The sequence below is a fragment of the Oryctolagus cuniculus genome, chromosome 9 (genome assembly GCF_964237555.1).
Source record: "Oryctolagus cuniculus chromosome 9, mOryCun1.1, whole genome shotgun sequence".
Taxonomy (NCBI): Eukaryota; Metazoa; Chordata; class Mammalia; order Lagomorpha; family Leporidae; genus Oryctolagus; species Oryctolagus cuniculus.
This window is the reverse complement of record NC_091440.1, coordinates 13,342,997-13,363,659: the sequence shown is the minus strand read 5'-3', so window position 1 is coordinate 13,363,659 and position 20,663 is coordinate 13,342,997. Positions and strand designations below refer to the sequence as shown.

The window sequence follows — 20,663 nt, the reverse complement described above, 5'->3', positions numbered from 1 at the left end:
GCTTCCCAGAGCTGGGTTCGCAGAGCTGATCTTTTGGCACCATGAGCATTACTGGGCCATTCTGCAAAGCGGTTGCTCCCAGGATTGCATGCACTGCAGTGGGCTCCACTTTCTGGGTCCCATGCATGAGCTGGGCCCTGTGCTCTGTACCCCTCAATTCACCCTCAGAGCAGCTTTGAGCGTTAGATACCAGGGTGCATCAAATAGTTCATGGACAATGGAATGAAAAAATAAGTTTATTTTGGTATAAAGTAATTTTGAAATCCGTGCATAGGAGTATTAATCAGATGCAGTGGATGAGGCTCAGAGAGGTGAGACACAGTGTCCATGGACAGGCAACAGTAGGGTGCAGAGCCAGTTCCGCAGGCCCAGGCCCTCCCTCCTCGCGGCGCCTGCCTGTCCTGTCCGCGGGTTCACCCATTGAGGAGTTTCGGGGCTTGCTTTCAGTGTCTGAGAGAAGGGTAGCTCAGGAGGGAAAGGAGAGGCCACCCACATGTCACACAATAGGAAATGTCCCTGGGTGGGGACAAGATGACATTCTGTTGTTGGGAAAAAAGTGAAAACCTGAAAGCAGGGGTGCATTGTGGTGCAGTGAGTTTGTTCCCTATGGGAGCACCAGCTTGAGTCCCAGCTGTTCTGCTTCTGATCCAGCTTCCTGTTAATATGGCTGGGAAAGCAACAGATGATGGCTCAAGGACCTGGGTCCCTGCCACCCATGTGGGAGACCTGAATGGGTTCCAGGTTCCTGACTTCAGGCTGGCCCAGCCCTGGTCATTATGGCCATTAGGGGTGTGAACCAGCAGAGGGAAGATCTCCTCACTCCCTCTCTCTGTCTCTCTTTCCGATAAATGAAATGAATCTTTTTTTTTTTTTTTTAAGTGAAGAACTGAAGTAAAACGTAATTTGCTTCTTTTAGGCTTACATTAAGAGTGGAGAGAGTTTTATGCTGTTCCCTAAAATATTCCAAATATCCTTGACTGCATCATTGTGTTGACCTTCTGTGGGAAGGAATGATTAGATGAGGGAGCAAGAAGCATGTAGCTGCTTTGGGTACTAGGCAGATGTCACATAGGCATTCGTGGAGACCGACTTGGACTCCAGTTCACGGTCATGGGGGAAGTCTCAAGAGGCTGCTGCAGGCCATGCTGTTGACACTTTCAACCCCTAAAGGGTTTTTTTTGTGTGTGTATGTGTTTTTTGATTTTTTGTTTTTTTAACAGGCAGAGTGGACAGTGAGAGAGAGAGACAGAGAGAAAGGTCTTCCTTTGCCGTTGGTTCACCCTCCAATGGCCGCCGCGGCCGGCGCACCGCGCTGATCCGATGGCAGGAGCCAGGTGCTTCTCCTGGTCTCCCATGGGGTGCAGGGCCCAAGCACTTGGGCCATCCTCCACTGCACTCCCTGGCCACAGCAGAGAGCTGGCCTGGAAGAGGGGCAACCGGGACAGAATCCGGCGCCCCGACCGGGACTAGAACCTGTGTGCCGGCGCCGCAAGGCAGAGGATTAGCCTAGTGAGCCGTGGCGCCGGCCTCCCTAAAAGGGTTTTAAAGCATATTTATGTATGTGGATCTCATGCATGCTCAGGAGCTAACTAATGGAGCCATTGGAGCAACTGTCTTGTGGAAGTTACTGGCTGTGAACTTGATTTGGTCTCCTCTAAGAGCCAATTGGGAGTGAAGCCCCAGCAGTGCGTCAGGCTGTTCCCAGTGTCCTTTGCTCTGTTACTTCTGCAGGTGGATGTTTTGAAGACACGTTAGTAAATTTCTGGACTTTGTCTGTGTTCTGATGCACAAGAAGTGAATTCTCTTGCTTTTCACCCATGAGGTGCTTAACATCTGGTAGCAGCCATCTGAAGAGTTTCTTTTTCCCTGCAGACAAGGCGCCTCTGTCGAAGAGCCTTTTGCTGGTCCCCAGCGCCCTGTCCCTTCTGCTGGCTCTGCTGCTGCCTCACTGTCAGAAGTTCTTTGTCTATGACCTCCATGCAGTCAAGAACGACTTCCAGGTGAGTGCCGCTTCCTTGGCCTCTTGGGAGAGAGGCAGAGGTTTTTCTATATTTGCCCTTTTCTTCTGGCCGTAGCTGAGTCTTGCAAAGCCCCTGATTTTGTAAGAAGTACTCTTTGCCACTAAGTAAAATTTCCAGGTATATTTAGTGGTATTTTTAGCCAGGCAGATTGTAAGGAAGCAATTGCAGTATGGCCTTCGACCAGGCACACCTGTTTCCCTTTAGCTTTTTACTCATGGAAATAAAATTTGTAATTTCAAGGGAGTTTTTAAATAATGTTAAGTCTTTTTTTAGGATCAACATGCATAGTTAACCTTTCCAAAAGCTTGTCTCAGTTTGAATATTTGATTAGATGATCTAAAGTCTTTCAGCTGTAAGATATTTGAATTTATGATTATTTTTAGAGTGGTGGTAAACCAGGTAGGACTTTTTTTTTTTTCTTTTGAGTTTTTGCTGTGGGGAAGAGAGACTGTGGCTGTGAACCTCACTGGCAGTGCTGGTGCTGGATCTCGCTGACAACGCGTGTGCTGGTTGGGGTGTTCCTTGCGCACTCTGGTGTGTAACCTGCCGCCCTTTCTGTGCCCAGCACTTGACTAGCATGTTAAGTGTAATAAATCTTTTTGGGAGGGGTTGATGCTGTGGCATAGTGGGTGAAGCCAGTTCAAGTCCGTGCTGCTCCACTTCCGATCTGGGCTCCCTGCTAATAGGTCTGGGAAATCAGTGGAGGATCGCCCAAATCCTTGGGCCCCTGCACCCATGTGGGAGACCTGGAAGAAGCTGCAGGCTCCTGGCTTTGGATGGGCACAGCTTCGGCCATTGCAGCCATTTGGGGAGTGAACCAATGGATGGAAGATCTCTCTCTTTGTCTCTCCCTCCCTCTCTCTCTCTCTAACTCTTTCAAATAAATAAATAAATCTTTCCAAAAATCCTTTTTTTTGGGCACTAACATCTTTCTTCATAATGATATGATTAATGCCATTGCTCAGACTGGTCCCTGTGAAGGTCTATCAGTTCTTTATTCATATTACTGCTGTCAGAATTACAGTGTAGCTTCTGTGTTACTCAGTTTCTCTAATTCAATGGCTCTCAACCCTAGCAGCATGTATAATCACCTGGAAAAACATTAAAAAGAAAAGATAGATATGTGTGTATATGTATTTTATATACATATGAATTCCTTAAAAAATTTTTAATGTAAACAGAAAAGAATTCATATATTTCAATACATGTGACTTCAAAAACTTTTTGCACCAGAATACTTCTATTTCCTGTGAGCTTTATTGACATACCCACATGTATCTGTGTGTGTGTGTGAATACACACACACATATATATATACACTCCCAGGATCTCATGTAGGACCACCCAAGTCAGAGTCTGGTGGTAGGGCCTGGACATTGGCACACTCGTTTTTTGTTGTTTTTAAAGAGTATTTATTTTGAAAGAGTTACAGAATGAGAGAGAGAGAGAGAGAGAAAGAGAGAGAGAATCTTCCATCTACTGGTTCACTCCCCAGGTGGCTGCAAAGGCCAGCACTGAAGCCAAGAGCTGGAGCTTCATCTGGGTCTCCCATGTGGGTAGCAGAGGCCCAAGCACTTTTGCTATCTTCTACTGCTATACCAGGCCATTAGCAGGGAGCTGAACTGGAAGTGGAGCAGCTGAGGCATGAACCAGTGCCCATATGGGATGCCAGTGTTGCAGGTGGCAGCTTTACCTACTATGCCACAATGCTGGTCCCCACCCCATCCCACCCCTTCCCCCCCCTTTTTTAAAGTTTTATTTATTATTTCTTTGAAAGGCAGAGCTATAGAGAGAGAAGGAGACACAGAAAGAGGTCTTCCATCTGCTGGTTCACTCCCCCGATGGCCACAATGGCTGGGCTGGGTTAGACCAAAGCCAGAGCCTGGAAATCCATTTGGGTCTCCCACAAGGGTGCAGAGGCCCAAGCACATGGACCATCTTTCATTGCTTTTCTGGGTACATTGTCAGGAAGCTGGATTGGAAGTGGAGCAGCCAGGACTTAAGCTGGCTCTCTTATGGGATACTGGCATTGTGCCTGGCAGCTTAACCCACTGCATCACAATGCCAGCCCCCATTGATTCACTCTTTAAAATGATCCCCAGGGGATTCCAGTGTAAGGCTACCATTAAGCCCTGTGGGTTGCTGGTATAAGGGACTGCAGTGGCCTCTGGCCCTGGGTGGGCGCCTTCCTATTTTCTGGGTTGATTTAGCTTATTTGGCTCAGCATAGCCTGGGCATCTGTGGTGAGCTGCCTAAATGGAAGAGGACCAATCTCTTTCTGTCCAAGAGTGTGAATAACCACACCTTCCTGCTGGAGGCTGGAAGGGGGTTCCCAGTGTGCATTTGTAAGAGCTGCTGCAGAGGTAGGAGGCGTTTCAGTTCTGCCTTGGGAGAATAACACGCACACACGTTACACGCACACATGATGCTGCGAGACATGTTGTATATTAAATCTCCAGGCAACTGAATGGGGACCAGCGCAGGGTGATGTGGCCCTGGAAAGCCTTAGGGATGTGAGTTCTCAGTTTGATCTCAAAGAATGGATGACTGTTGATTACCAGTGAAGAGAACGAAGGGCATTTTACTTCTGGAAGCAATATGAACTTCAGCCCCTTGGGAGATGTGTAGGAGGCATGGTTTGGGACTTAGACCAGTGTAGAGTGGATGCTTCCAGGAGGGCAAGCTCATGAAAGGCTTTGTTCTGTAGGTTCCGAGTTTCCCAGAGTTTGGAGTTAAGGCAGAGATCCGATCCTCAGTTTTTGATGTCTTTGTTGAGTGTCAGCTAGTAGTAGATCTTAAGGGACCAGTTTTGCAATAGTACCCAATAGTTTTTCTTTCAAGCTCTCAAGTTTTCATGTTCTTGAGCATATATATAAAACACAAGTTAATTTGTCAGGAACTGAAGAGACAAAGAAGCAAACAGGAAACCCAGTGGGGTTCTGTTAACACATTTTGTTACATTTTAATTATTGCCAAGTCTAATTCCCATATCCCCAGAGGCTCTTAGGGCCTGCCTTGAGCTCCTTCCTGATAATAGTAACTGTCGGCAGAGGATGTTCAGCTGCCTTTCCTGGTGTTCTACAAAGATGACAGTCGTTATCTCACATTTGTAAAGCACTTGACAGTTTCTGAAGTGCTCTCATGACTTAGAAGGTAGCCTGTCTGACTTAAAGTTTCAATGTGAGGGACTAAAGAGGCTTGGCTTGGAGGTACCTCCTGTGTGACATGATAGTGATTTCTACCTGATCGTGGTTTCTTTTTTCCTTAAACCCAGCTGTGGCCTTATCCCAGGCTTGCAAGCAGGCTCCCCCGATACAGTTGTGTTGGCAGGTGGAGTGAACTCTGCTGGCCAAGCCTGAAACATATACTGGAGCACCCTTTCATTCTGGAGTACACTGATAACAGACCCTCTGCCCGGCTCCTTGCTTGGAGTAGACACACGTGAATGCTGTAGTCAGTTTTCTCATTTGTGTTTGTTCTTCTGTTGATACTGGTTGTCTGACTTTATACCAGTTAAAATACTTTTTCTGTGCTGTTTTTCCTTATCTTTTTTTTTTTTTTTAAGATTTTTTTTATTTATTTGAAAGGCAGAATGCAGAGAGAGAGAGAGAGAGAGGTCTTCCACTGGTTCACTCCTCAAATGGCCCACAATGGCTGGACCTGGGCCAGTCCAAAGCCAGGAGCCTGACTCTTTCCGGTCTCCCACATGGGTGCAGGGGCCCAAGGACTTCGGCCAGCTTCCACTGCTTTCCCAGGCCATAACAGAGAGCTGGATTGGAAGTGAAGCAGCTGGGGCTTGAACTGACACCCATATGGGATGCCAGCACTGCAGGTGGTGGCTTTACCTGCTACACCACAGTGCCAGCCCCCATTTTCCTTAACTTAAGACAGGATTAGTATTACTGATGTTCATTGCAGGATTATTCATAATGGCCAGGAGGTGCAAGTAACCCACAGTTCCATGAATGGGTGAATGGGAGAACCCAGTGTGGTCCATACATACGATGGAGTATTATTCAGTCACAAAAGGGGCCGAGGTTCTGATACATATTTCAACATGAACCTTGAAAACATTGTGCAAAGTGAAATAAGCCAGAATAAAAGGACAAATATTGTGTGACTCCACTTATAGGAGGTATCCAGAGTAGACAGATTCATAGACACATTAAGTAGAATAGTGTTACCTAGCGGTCCAGGGGAGACAGAATAGGGAGTTAGTGTTTATTTAGCAGGTATGAAGTCTCTGGAATGATGAAAAAATTCTGGTAATGGATAGCAGTGATGCTTGTACAACATTGTGATTTTTCTTAATACTACTGGGTTGTCTACTTTAAAACTAATTAAAATAGTAAATTTTATGTCTATTTTACCCCAGTGAAAATACAAAGAAAAGACAGGGTGAATATTTGTTTTACCAGCCTCATCACTTTCCTGTGAAGGGGAAGTGAGATCTGTATTTTGTGGGTCATCATTGGATTATGTTTTAACAATCTGGGAAACGGTGCTCACCGTGTGGAGCAGCAGATTGAACCACCGCTTTGGAACACCAGCATTCCATATTGGAGTGCCGATTTGTCTCGCCTGCGCAACTTCCTATCCAGCTTCTGCAAATGTGCCTGAGAAGGCAGTGGGTGGTGGCCCAAGAGCTGGGGCCCTTTGTCACCCATCTGGGCGACTGGGTCAGAGTTCCTGGCTAATGTCTTCTGTCTGGCTCAGCACTGGCTGTTGTAGGCATTTGGGGAGTGAACTAGCAGAGGGAAGCTTTCTCTGTTCTCCATCTTTCTCTGATGCTCTGCCTTTCAATTAAACAAGTAAATCTTGGAAAAAAGAATAACCTGGAAAACATTTAAGCAGACTCAGAATAAGCTTGTGAGTAGCTTTTTCTTCTTTATTTCCTAAACCAGAAGTTGGATAAAATAGTACAACATAGTGATATTTAGTAGTAGTTTCCAAACACTGCCTCATACATAGTTGCTGTGAAGTTGTTTGATTGTTAAAATTAAGCTCAGAACTGTGTATTTCTTGTGTATTTTTAAATTCATATTTAAATTGTCTTTCAGTTAGTTTTATTCAGTAGCATTTGTTACGCTTTCATCCCAGCTCATGTATGTAATTTTTTTGAAGATTTATTTATTTATTTGGAAGGCAGAGTTACAGAGGCAGAGGCAAAGTCTTCCATCTGCTGATTTACTCCCCAGATGGCCTCAAAAGCCAAAGGTGGGCCAATCCAAATCCAGGAGCTTGGAGCTTCTTCCAGGTCTCTCACGTGGGTTCAGGGGTCCAAGAACTTTGGCCATATGTTCTACTGCTTTCCCATGCCATAGCAGAGAGCTGGATCAGAAGTGGAGCAGCCAGGACTCGAACTGGTTCCCATATGGGATGCTGGCACTGCAGGTAGCAGCTTTACCCGCTATGCCATAGTGCCAGCCCCTCATGTATGTAATTTTAGAAATTTTGCCAAACACAACCCTAAGATTTTTATGGGATATTTTCTATTGTCTTAATGAGAATGCATCTTATAGTAAGTGAAAAACCTTTAAGTATCCTTTAAGCTCAAGTCTTAGAGAACACATATATTTAGTTTTTCCTTTATCTACTCTTCATGATTTTGCTTAGAGTATAAAAAAATAAGTGGTATATGAGCTGGCGCTGTGGCAGAGTAGATCAAACTTCTGCCTGCTGTGCCTGCATCCTATATGGGCACCAGTTTGTGTCCTGGCTGCTCCTCTTCCTTCCAGCTCTCTGCTGTGGCCTGGGAAAGCAGTGGAGGATGGCCCAAGTACTTGGCCCCTGCACCCAGGTGGGAGACCCAGAAGAAGCTCCTGGCTCCTGGCTTCAGATTGGCCCAGCTCTGGCTTTTGTGGCCATTTGGGGAGTGAACCAACAACAGATGGAAGACGTCTCTTTCTGTTTCTCCCTCTCTCTGTAACTCTGCCTCTCAAATAAATAAATAAATCTTTAAAAAAAGATAACCAGTATAAAGTAAGCATGGTAAATTTGCTAGGGAAGCAACCTGAGCAGATCTTACTCTTAGTTATTAATTGTTCTTTTTAATTTTCTGACCTAGATTTGGAGATTGATTTGTGGAAGAATAATTTGCCTTGATCTGAAAGATACTTTCTGCAGTAGTCTGCTTATTTATAATTTTAGGATATTTGAAAGAAGATATGGAAGCAGAAAATTTGCTGTAAGTTTTTTTTTTTTTTTTTGTATTTTGCCTTTGCTATTTAGGTTAATAGAAAAAATTGATTTTTTTCTCTTAATTTTTACATAAGTTTTATTTTGTTAAACTTACTTATTGTTTGCAGTTATCTAATTTGGCACATAGATATTAATCAAAATTTTAAAATTTAATATTAGCATAATAACATAATAATAATAATTGATAATATTAAGTATGAGTAATTAGTAAAAGTTTAATTAGAACTTTGACTTTAATGAAATTCTGTTCACTTATTTTGCTTCATGGTTTGTTCGTTACTTGTTAAGAATATGTCTTGCCATAATTCCATTTCTTTAACATATGGAGTAATTACAGAAAGTAATGCATTTGGACAGAATGGTTTTATTTCCTACTTTTGAAAAGTCTGTCCTAATAAAATAACTTTTTAAAAATATATACATGAGGGTACTTCAATGAAAAATAGAATTAAAATTTATTTTGGCGGAAAAAAAATTTTAAACCCATCTGCAGTTTTTTCATTGTATATAAATTGCAAGAACTTTTTGAAGAGTCATCCTGTATACCTGGGCTGGCACTAACTAATTAAACATTAGTTTACTTTTAGGCATTTCATTTCAGTAATTTTTCCCTGTTTTGTCTTTCAGTCCTTTTTGCTGGGTTCCTGGGTTTTGTCAGCCTTGTTTGATTTTATTCTTGTGGAAGCTATGCAGTTTTCATTTGGTATTACTGCAGCCAGTAATTTGCCTTCTGGATTGTAAGTAGTCTTAAAGATTGATTTAATTCAGAACTCAAGTCTAATCAAAAGCATTATTGTATATTAAAGTTGGTAAAACAATGTTTTTAAAAGTTTAAATATAGTAAATCGATTTTATGTGCAGAAAAATCCAGTGTATGCTTAACATTCTCATTATGTTCTTGAAACGATTGACTTTGCATTGGCTCTTCTTTTGTCAGCTTTGCTATCCTATGTTTTAGAGAGATTTTAATGAATTTCTTATTTAAGTTATGAAGATGGAATTCATATTGTGTTAATAGTAAAATCTTGACCTTGTAATTTTATGAATTAAATACAAAAATATAAATTAGGGATCAAAGTAAGTTTGCTGGAAATTAAGTTTCTGAAGAATTTTTAAACTTTTTTTTATTATTTCTTTAAAAATTTTATTTATTTGAAAGACAGAAAGTCAGAGAGGCAGAGACAGAGTTCCTTCCCCAGTGAATGGTTCCTTGGTGGCTGGGATAGAAGCTGGCATCCAGGAACTCAATCCGGGTCTCCCCTGTGGGTGCCAGGAACCCAGTCACTTGTCACTGCTGCCTCTCAGGGTCTGCACTGGCAGGAAGCTGGAGTCAGGAGTGGAGGTAGGTGTCAAAACCAGGCACTCTATTAAAGCATGCAGGCACCTCAGCCTGTGTCTTAACAGCTAAGCCGAAGGCCTGCCCCAAGAATTAGTTTTTTGTAAACTGATGCTGTTTCTCTGCCTCCATCAAAGATAAAATATAGCCAGTGTGGAGGTTATACTTTGTTGCCAGCCTGTTGTTAGCACATATAAATGGTCTTAAAGCATCTCTGGATTAAGTGTGTGAGACCATGGTTGGAGAATGAGACAGTATGAAATATGGATCCTGGATATTTAAAATTCTGTGTGAAATACAGCTTTTTAAAAATTTTAAATTTATGTTTTTGAAAACTATTAGGCTGTTATATTTATATTGATTCAAATTTACTTTGACTCCCTCGTTTAGAAATCTATTTAGTGTAAATCCGGGGTGGGTATTTGGCCTAGTACTTAAGCTGTATGAGAGTGCCTGGATTTCAGTCCTAGCCCTGCTCCCTGCTCCAGCTTCCCGCTGACGTGCACCCTGTTGCTCAGGTGATGTGCAGGTAGTTGCGTCTCTGCTGCTCATAGGGGAGATCTGGATTGAGTTCCCAGCTTCTGGCCTTGACCCAGTCCTGTCTGTTGGGAATATATTGTTGGAATATATTCCTCTGTTTGAGGAATAAACCAGCAGGTAGGAGCTCCCCGTCTGCCTGCCTTTCAAATAAATAAACAAATAGAAATAAAAATAGCTAGTTTTCTATTAGCTTTCACACTTATATTGACAGGATTTACAGTGTCGTCATCCCTCATGGGATTTACCAGATCACAATTGGCATGAATGTCCGTGAATGTCAGTCATTAGCTGTTTAATAATGTATGATTGCACATGTTATTTGAATGAAAGTGATAAAGTCTGTGTCACAGTTGTCATGCAGTTTTTGTTGGGCTCCTCATTAGATGGTGAAGTTTGACTCTTCTGCGAGTGTGGAAGAGCGTAGTCGTTGAGAGTGATGGCAATTCAGAAAAGCAGCTGCCTTGTTAAAATCATCAGATTTTCCTGAAACATTTTTCAGCCAGGACAGTCCATTTTGGTTCTCTGTGAGGCCTGCTGCGTGTTAGAAGCCCACGTGTGTGTCATGTGTTTGTGTCTGAGTAAGTCTGGGGGATGAGTGAGCACCATAGCTTTTCATGCCTATTTACATTACCCCTTATCTGATGTCTGATATTTTTCCTACTGCACACAGAGCAGAATGGCAGTAAAGCCTTCATATTAATTTACTTCGTTATGGAATCCTGTTAGCTGGTATGTAAAAAGAGGACTAATTCATGTTTGAATTTGGTGGGAGTGTTTTTACTTGAGAGAGGGAATTATTTCCCTATTTAAATCTCAGTTTGTAATAGGAGTCGGAAACTTGCATAAATTCAAAACTTACAGTATTTCCTTTGAAAACCAGTATGAATGATAATTCAGCCGGCTTCTGAGTGAGAATGTATTTCTCTTCCTTTGCAAGTCACAGAATATGATAATAATGAGTTTTTAAGATCTTGAGACTTTCTCAAACAAAGACTTCTTGGAATATAAATCATTACTTCCATAAATAAACTCTAGATATGTAAAATACATAATTTTTTTCGATAATTGCAAAGCTTCAGAAGCTCAAGAAAGAGAGGTTACTTTTAAACACCAGGCTTTCCATTTTGCAGTATTTTTCATGTAGCATTTAATTATCTTTTTTTCCCATTATTGCCAAATTTATCAACATTCTTTTTTTTTTTTTTAACCATTCTTCACTTTCTATTTATTGCACCCCTTCTTCACCTCACCAGTATTAAAACTTCTCTTGTAAAGGTCACTAGGAAGCACCTAATTTCTAAAGCTGTGTGTCACCATATGTGATCTTTCCGTGGCATATTAAATGCTTTTTCCCTTTCCTCATCTCGGGAAACTGCCTGCTCCCTTGAGTCCAAAAGCATCTCTCTCTCTCGGTTGTTTTTGTCCTTGGTTCCTGTCTGCTGCTCTCAAGCTTACACCCAGCCGTGTCTTGGAACCGTTTTGTCCACTGCCATGAATTCAAATACAGTTCACATCTGTTGTTTATTTCCAAGCTCTCCACTTCCAGCCCATATTACTCTCCTGATCATCTGGAGTCTTCACTCTTCCTGACTTCTAAAAACAATGTCTTCTTTTCTAGTGACCTAAAGAGAATGCAGAAGCTTTTGTGTGTTGTGGTCTCCCCTCTGCTGTTCTCCCCTCACCCCTCCTCCCTCTGTCCTACATATTTTAGTTAGGGGCATTTCCATATACTTAGTCATCCAAGCTGGAAAGCTTTCCCTTCTCTTGTCAATGGTGCAGGACACTTAGCCTTGTTAATTCGAAGTCCTAAGTAATGATTCCTTCATTCCCTCTTCTTCACTTCTGTTATTACCCCAGTCTAAACTCTGATTTTTTTTCTTTGCTAAATGTTTGCAGTAAATCTCTAACTAGTCTTCCTATAAATTTCCAAGTGTCCCATACAATGCTGTCAGATGTTATTTTCCTAAGGTACAGGCTTGATGACGCCAGTCCTGCTTACTAAAGACCTTTAAATCTTCATTTCCTTTGAAATAAAGGTCAGACTTCTGCTGCCTACCTAGTGGCATTTGTTTGATGGCTGCAAGATGACTTAAGCACTTTGGAATTTTAGGAATGGCATTGACTTTGCCACCAGATAGACCAGATTGGAGAATCCAGCCTTGCCACCTGCTAGTTGTGTGAAATCGTGGGCAAGTTACCTTTCACTTGGGCAAGTTTCATTTCCTGAGTTGATTTTGTAGATGACCCCTACATGTCAAATGAGGGTCAAGGGGCAGTGAAGTAAGTGAGCTCAGTTACGCTAAGACTGGTGCAGTAGTGCCGCTGCCTTCCCCTGAGTATGTTGGTTTTCTTCTTTCTCTTCAAGCCCTGGGAGTCTAATCGTCATCCAGTCTTTCGGGTTTCTCAGCATTCTTGTCCCTGCTTGGGTGTTTTCTGCTTCCTCTTGTGCTTCAGCAGGATTGGTGATCCTTTTATGTGTGTTAAGCAAGTTTATTAATATCTTTATTGGTATTGTTAATTGCACTGTCTTTATTATTACATGTGCCTTCTGTGCCTCCCTCTTGGAGGGGGAACCAAGTTTTATATTATGTACACATTGCTTTATACTTAGTAGTATTGAAGGGATAACCTTGATTATAATGTAGGCCCAGTCAGACTGTAAGGTAAGGTCATTGGACCATATGTAGACTTGTGCATTTTTTCCTAATGCTTTGGGTAGAACCTAAGATAAGTCACTGCCATTATTTAAATTCAGAAAATATAACCATTAGGGTTTGAATGTAAAGATAGCTGTATTATTAAAAGCTATATATATGTTAGGTACTCCAGTAACCCATGTCCATCACATACTTGTCCTTATATATAAACTATTATTTTTTGTTATTTATGTGTGAATATTATATTGTTTTCCAGAATCAATGCCCCCCTCCAGAGAATACAGCAGAATTTTGAATTTTTATCAATCATATTAAAATATCTCTCATTTAATACTAAATTTTTAATAAAACTTTCAGGTTATCTATAATTTTACTGTGAGAACTGTGACATAAATTTTTACTTTGAAGGTCTGGTTTAACAATCTTTTGTTGTACTCTTCTTATTAAGAAAAGTTGTTGCACACAATTTGCCATTTAATAAAATATGTAAGAATAAGTTCATCTGTATAGTTGAGAGTAGGCTATGACTGTGTATATGTGGGAGCTTTAAAAAGTTTGTGGAGGCGCTGGCGCTGTGGCACTAGTAGTAGGTTGAGCCTCTGCTTGTAGTCCCGGCATCCCACATGGGTGCCAGTTTGAGTCCCAGCTGCTCCACTTCTGATCCAGCTCCCTGCTAATGGCCTGGGAAAGTAATGGAAGATGGCCCAAGTCCTTGGGCCCTTGTACCCACATTGAAGACCTTAAAGAAGCTCCTGGCTCCTGGCTTTGGATTAGCCCAGCTCCAGCCATTGTGGCCATGTAGGAAGTGAACCAACAGATGGAAGACACCTCTCTTTCTCTCCCTCTGTCTCCCTGTAACTCTGCCTCTCAAATAAATAAATAAATATAAAAAAAGTTTGTGGAAAACAGAATTAAATGATTAATTTATCTTGAGACAAAAAATTTTGAAATCCATGCATTGTAAGGGTCTTAACAAAAGTTCATAGAAATGTATATTATGAAGAAATGCATGATTCAGACTTTTTTTGCACTAAAATAAATGATAAATGTACCCTTTTTAATATATAAAGATGTATTTATTTGAGAGTCAAGTTCCAGAGAGGAAATATTCCATCCTCTGGTTCATTCCTGAGATGGTCACCAGTGGTCAGGGCTCTGCCAGGAGCCAGGAGCTTTATCTGGGTCTCCCACGTGGGTGACAGGGACCCAAACACTTGGGCCATCTTCCACTGCTTTTCCCTGGCCACTTGCAGGGAATTGGGTTGGAGGTGGAGCAGCCAGGACTTGAACCATTGCCCATAAGAGATGTTAGTATCCCAGGAGATGGCTTTACCCACTATGCAATAACATTGGCCCCCAAACGTACCTTTTAGTTCCATTTTCCATAAACTTTTTAAATTACTGTGTATACCATAAATCTCCATGTAAAATACATGAATTATTCCTGTTAGTTTGAAAACAGTTATTCTCTAAATATATTTACTAAAGCATCTTATCTTGTTTTTCTCTTTGTTGAGAAAGTGCATCTCAGTACCACCTTGACCACTGTGCGTTATGAAGCCATAGCAGTGTTTACATCCATCAGCCTGTTTACTTTCTGTTCCTGAAAAATTGGTGTTTGACCTGAAAGGAAAACTAAACTTGATTCTTCATCTGAACTAGGCACGGAACCTCTTTGGACCTCAGTTTCTTTTAATTTCAACAGAATAATTGGAGTGGGTCATTTATGGGATTGTCTAGTGCTACAGTGCTGTTTTATGATGAAACTCTGCTGTGAATTTTCCTGTGTTAACTCCAGAAATCTCTAACCAATGCAGATGTTTGCTTCCAAGTTCTGTTGAAAGCAACAAAGGTGAATTCAGCAGAGAGAAAGTTACAGTGGAATCATTTATTTTATTTCCATAGCATTTAGAATAATAGGAGTTTTTCAGGTTGTAGTTCAATTCCTTTTCTTTTAGATGGAGAGGTTGCTCGGTTTGTTACTTTGTTAGAAGTTAATGGCAGGGCCAGGATAAGAATCCGGAGTCCCTCACCAGTTCTGTCTATACAGTTTACATATAACCTGGAAAAAGAATCAGTCTCCTTTGCAGTATAATATTTAATTACACAGGAAGAACAAATATTGATATTAGAGAAAGGTCATGTCATAGGATGACTTGGTTTGCTGGGCAAAATAGGATCTCAGGGTAGGTTTCCAGCATCAGATTTACATAGGGTTTGGTGCAGGGGGGTCTCAGGAAGTGTTTGTTGAATGGCCGTAGTCTGTTCTAAAAAAGAAAATTCAGAAAGGGGGGGCTGATAGAGGTGTCATTTCCCAGCCCCTTCCCTTGGCTGCTTGCTGTCATCAACTTTACTTGTTTTGCAGCAGGTACCAGCAATGAGTTTTTTAAGAATCCTGAATATTTGGTATTTAGAACATGAAATACTGGATTTATGCCTCCCAATCCTGAGTGTAAATTAGACACGAGGGAACTTCATTCATTTAGATGAAAAACAGTGTAATCTAATCATTTTGCACAGTAGCTGGATTTTTCCCTCTACTGACTTGATTAACATACATGAGTCATTCGTACATAGAATTAAACCCAAAAAGTTAAGTCAATTATCTACACAGGTAAGACTTGACTGTGAAACACTGTGAAACATCAAACATTGGTTGATTATTCCCCCAACACTTTGTGAAAATGTTTTATACCAGTTTCAAAAACAAAATAATAAATTTATTAGAATCCTTGGAGTATGTAGTTATGTGGCCACAATAATAAGATGGCACAAGGGAGTTTTTAAACTTATTTTTTTAGTAGACTAGGGAGTTGGTATATACTATATCCAGTGGCCCTAGAGTAGTCAGTAAAGTGAATTAAAGAGATTGAAGGAAAGAACCCTTCCTGCCACTCATATCATTTCGCTGTTTATGTTGCTTAGTGACCGTAAACTGCTAGTTCGGAAACTTTTCCTGCGCATGCTTCGAAGGTAATTGCGGTACAGCATGACACTGATGACCCGAGCCTGGAACTGCTTTGAAACAATGTAGTAGAGAATCACATCCAGACAGGTGCTGAGGTTCATGAGGAAGGCGGTGAAGGCCCCCCAGGGGTTGTACCTGCTGTCTTCCCTTTCCAGCATCAGAAAGGCAAAGCAGATGTGGAAGGGCACAAAGCAGACGAGCACCTGCACCAGGAGTGTGATGATGATCCGGATGGACTTCTCCTTGACTTTGGGTTTCAATTTGGATGTCCGGCCGTTCAGGAGACTGTGAATAATGACCAAGTAGCACCCAATCATGATGAACAAGGGGATCAAGAAAAAACAAATCAGTCGCGTGAAGTTCAGCACGTTAGCAGCTCTTAAGTGGATGATGTCAGAGATCTTCAGGCAGGTGGCAGGGGTGGAGGCCTTGTCAGGGTCCTCGTAGAGCAGTAGCAGGGGGACAGTGGTTGTCACTGTCATGATCCAGAGTCCCACACACGCCAGCACCGCCTTGCATGTGTTTTTCAGTTCCTTGGCGTATTTCGGCTGTACAATGGCCATGTATCTGTCTGCGCTGATAAAAGCGAGAAGCCATAGAGCGATACTTGGATAAAACACTGTGAGAGCCCCAAGGATGTGGCAGAAGTGTTCTCCAAATGGCCATTCTCCTTTTGCATAGTAGAATATTCGGAAGGGCAAGCTCATTATAAACATCAAGTCCAGCAATGCCACATTCATCATGTAGATGGTGACAGTGGTTCTCTTCTTGGTGGTGCAGCTGAACACCCACAGCGCTGTGACATTGACAAATAATCCAATAATAAAGATAGAGCTGTAGAAGACAAGGGCTGCGATTGTGTATTCACTGGGGTGTGAGTCGTTGGAAGGGGCAGGTTGAACTGGATTGTTTAGAGTGGTCATCTTACAGCTTGTTGGTAGACATGATACTTAGAAACTGTAAAAGTAGTTAAAAAAAGAATAAAATCTTTGGAGAATATTTCACATTTTCATACTGCTGTGAGTTTTGATTTAGAGAGAATTTTAAGTTACTATAGACTCAAGAAATATGTCTTGGTGTGTATCCCTAAGAGGTGTTGCTAGTACTTATCCACTAAAGTGATCTGCGGTGTTTTACTGCAACAAAAAATTCATTTGTTTTCTCTCTTTCTGTTCACCTCCCTTCTTCTCAAAGAATAACCTTTTCTTCATTATTTCTTCCCATAGCATGGATTTGGGTAGCAGTTGGACTAACTGAGGAATGGCCATTCTGGACTTTAAATCTTATAAAAGAAATTTGCCACTTTTTAGCTTCTTTGTTCTCTTTAAATATTTTGTAACCCAGATTAGTGAAGTCTAAATATTAAGATTTTTTCTATTTTACTTATTAAATAGAACTTTGATATATAAAATATTTATTAGAAAACTAATAAAAAGAACCATACAGCTGGTTAATGACTGGTCACAGTAGTTCTTATTTGCGAGAGCATGTCAGTGTTCCGCATCTCACTTCTGTATTCCTTCTGCATACATAGTACATGGTGAGTGCCCAGTAGATGCTTGTTAAATTAGGGACAGCGCATTTGGTGAGGCTGCCCACACACAGCAGGTGTTCTCTAGTTTGTCAGTGAATAATTCCTTAGCTGGCCATGAAACATCTTTTTTTTAAAGGTGGTAAATATTTCCTAAGTATTATCTTATGTTCTCTTTAAATTCTCCTGGGTCTAGAAGTGGCAGTGTTTCTGTCATGCTCTACACATGAGGAGCTGGACCCAGAAATTAAAGTCCCATTTCCCACTCCCTCCCCCCCACCAAAAAAAAAGTCCATTTCAAATGGAAAGGACTTTATTTGTGATTGTGACTGATGGGCCCCTCACAGTGTGAGACTTCCTTCACCTGTGACGCAACACCAGCACTGGCTACAGAGACGTTAAATATAGACCTGCTACAAAGAGATGGAACCTTGTGGCCTCCCCTAGAAATACGGAGGCACACAGGAAGTGATGCTGGGCTGAGTGGGCTCTCATTCAGCCCTGAGACTGCAGTAAAAAATGGGGGCGATTGCAGCCTGTGGCGGTGGTACCCACGTCGATAATTAAGAAACAGTTTGAGCAGCTGCTGTGACCTTGATGTGACCTTGTTTCTCCTCTGCCCTTCCTTCCTTGATTGGTTTTCCAATATTTAGGTTAAAAATGATTTTTAGAGCAGCATTCTATATATTTAAAAACATACATTAAATTTTCCAAACATCGCTGTGGCTAGAATATATATTTTTATCAGATGAGAAAAATACTGCATAGGAAATTTAAATCTCCAGTATCAAAGGAGAATACTTTTGGAGGCTTAAAACTTTTTAACTCTCAGTGACTTTTTAAATAGTCGCAATTATAATGTAAATGAAGTTTCATGTTTCTGCCATTTTTTTCCAAGCATGTTTTGTCACCCAGATTCAGACCTTAGAGACCATCTTGAGTCTCTCTCTGTTCCCGTGTTCCCAAGCTGCTTTTTTGTCTGGAGCTCATTAGTCAGCAGCATTTGTATCCATCCACTTAGGTCTGAAGAAAGTATGGGTGGTGTATGTGTTTTAGAAGTGTAGGCATGTGGGCTGTGCTCTACAGATCCAGAGAAATTTCTGGATAAATGTTGAAAAGTTGTTGGCCTGCAAGACAGTTTTTTACCTTGGATTCCATGATTGATTGAAGTTTTTCTTTTCTTAGAAACAATTGTATGTATTTCATGCAACAGTATAATTAGAATCAAGTGACAAAGACTAAGTATATGAAAGAGTTACCATATCAGCATTGTCCTTTCAGTTGAAAAAAGTTGTATTTACTATTAATATAAAACAATAATACAAATCAATATAAGATCATTTTAGTATTGTGGAAAGCTGCTAACACAGGCCATTTCAAGACTCTTCACCAATGTAGTGTCAGTAGTGAATTACTAAAACAAAACAATGATGGAATTTAGTAAGTAATCATTCTGATAATGATCTATGATGAAGTTAATTGAATGTTGCCTACCTCCTGTCCGTTAAAAGGCTGTCTTTCAGATGAACATCTTCCGGTGTACTCAGTTCTGTGAAAGAAGTATCTTCAGGGTTGCTTGCATTAAAATGGGTGTTTCTGGAAAGAGCATATTTCTGAAATGCTGTGTTCCTGTTGTTTTCGGCTTGCCTGTTGCGTTCAAGGCTTGTTTAACTGTAGACCTTGCTGCGGGAGTTGTTGCTAATGGGCTGTGGCTGCCGCCTGACTCTTTCAGGAAGTGCTCTCTGAAATAAGCCTTTTTCAACTCATGACTTGACCTGGATGTGGTTTTTCCCTCTCACAAATGATTTGTTTATGAAGTCAGGCTTAGCATGAAATGATGGCGTTTTTAAGAATCATGTTAAAAGGGGGAACTTGCTTTAATTTGCTTCCTTTGATGCCTAGTCTGCACCATCTATATAGAAAGAGGAGATTTGATGTTGAATAGAATTGGATCCAAAGTCTGGTAGCTTCTTTACTTTCCAAGCTGTGTGATTTTGCCGAGTTACTTGACCACACCGAGCCTTTGTTCCCACTTAGTTTCTGCACAATTGAAATAGAGATTGTACTGATCTGATAGGATTGAGAGGATCCTCAATCAGAAGGCCCTACTGCTTAATAATGCACCGGCACTTAGCAGGTGCTCCTGGGCAGAGTCCACCTCTTCACTGCCCCATTCTTGAAATCACAGAATTCGGACTGTTTCCTGTGTACACATTTCTAAGTGTCCACCCACTTTAGGTGGACTTCAGATCCCCAGTGCTTCTGCTCCCATTTCTATCATGAAGTCTCAGAATAATTTCTTTTGCTTAAGGAGCCCTGTAAATCCTAAGCAAAAAGGCCTCTAGAAGTCTTCAGTGGAATAATTTGCATATTAGGAGTCCTAACTGAAAGAGGGAAATGAAGCCCACAGGAAGGGAAGTGAGCCTCCCGAACCACTGCCTGCCTGGTTGTTCGCTTTTTTTTTCTTTTACTTTCTCTTTCCTTAAAAAAATCTTCACTATCTCATTTGCTTGTCCTAAAATTTTAATTAGCTTTATATTTGGTTGTGAGTAACTTGTCCACCTTTAAAAGGCACATGTAACTGTAATTTGTTTTCTGAATTTCAGACAGGTTGAGAACTCATGAACTTTTTTTCTCAGAGCTATAGGAAACCTATGACTTAACAGCAGTTATTTAAGCCCTTGCCTTTGGTGACAAAATACTCGTGCTGGTGATAACCTGCCCGAGTAACAGCTCGGGGAAGCACAGGAGCCAGCCACACCCCAGCAGCTGTGGGCTGCATTGATGGGGAAATCGAGGCTAGAGAGGGCCAGTGCTTGCCCTAGAACTCAGTGCCACCAGGGCCAGCTTCTGCAGGTGTTCGGCATTCCTCCCTGGTAGTGGCTAGCTCCTGTAGTGACTTCTCACGAGGTGGTTCTGTGGATTTGCTCGCCACACTGGCCTTGGTGGCTGAATTCCGTTCCTCAGTGTTTTGCACGTGTGCTGCACAGGAGTGGGACATCTCAGCTGCGTAGATGCCCCTCGTCTGCAGACCTGGCCTGTCCTGGCCAGTGGCAGGTTTCCTAAAATTAAGCTCTGACTGGCTTTGCTGTGCTGTTGAAGGTGATAGATTCAGGATCCACACAGTCCTCTTGTGAAGACTTGGGTCCATTGCCATACATGGGCATTCTTATTTCAGCATCGCTGGTCTCTCCGAGAGGCATCCAGGCATGAGTTAGAGTCTCCCTGCAGGCCTAGCGTATGGCTGGGAACAGCTTGTACTCTTCCCACCTGCCTGCCCATTTCAGCCGTGCGGGCCCTTCTGCTTTCCGAGCCATGCGGCAGCCTGGAACGCTGCTCACCACCGCTCTCCTACCTGTGGGCGCAGCCGGCTCCCGTTCATCCCAGAAGCTGCCTTTTCCAGGAAGCC

The 20,663-nt window shown here is 41.9% G+C and overlaps 2 protein-coding genes across 4 annotated transcripts in view; one reads left to right on the top strand and one right to left on the bottom strand.

Annotated features, from left to right (window-relative positions):
* UBAC2 (UBA domain containing 2) overlaps nucleotides 1–20,663 on the top strand; it is a 191,779-nt gene that overhangs the window by 33,067 nt on the left and 138,049 nt on the right. For all 3 annotated transcript variants that reach the window (XM_008260139.4, XM_017343571.3, XM_070048670.1), the window contains exons 2-4: nucleotides 1,873–2,000; nucleotides 8,089–8,208; nucleotides 8,850–8,959. In XM_008260139.4, coding sequence (XP_008258361.2) covers nucleotides 1,873–2,000; nucleotides 8,089–8,208; nucleotides 8,850–8,959 — 358 coding nt within the window. The remainder of the gene's footprint in view (nucleotides 1–1,872; nucleotides 2,001–8,088; nucleotides 8,209–8,849; nucleotides 8,960–20,663) is intronic.
* Nucleotides 13,078–18,997, bottom strand: GPR18 (G protein-coupled receptor 18). The gene is made up of 2 exons (XM_008260138.4): nucleotides 18,749–18,997; nucleotides 13,078–16,680 (listed from the first exon to the last, which is right to left on the bottom strand). Exon 2 carries the CDS (start codon nucleotides 16,644–16,646, stop codon nucleotides 15,651–15,653), a length of 996 nt encoding a protein of 331 aa, XP_008258360.3. The 5' UTR covers nucleotides 16,647–16,680; nucleotides 18,749–18,997; the 3' UTR covers nucleotides 13,078–15,650.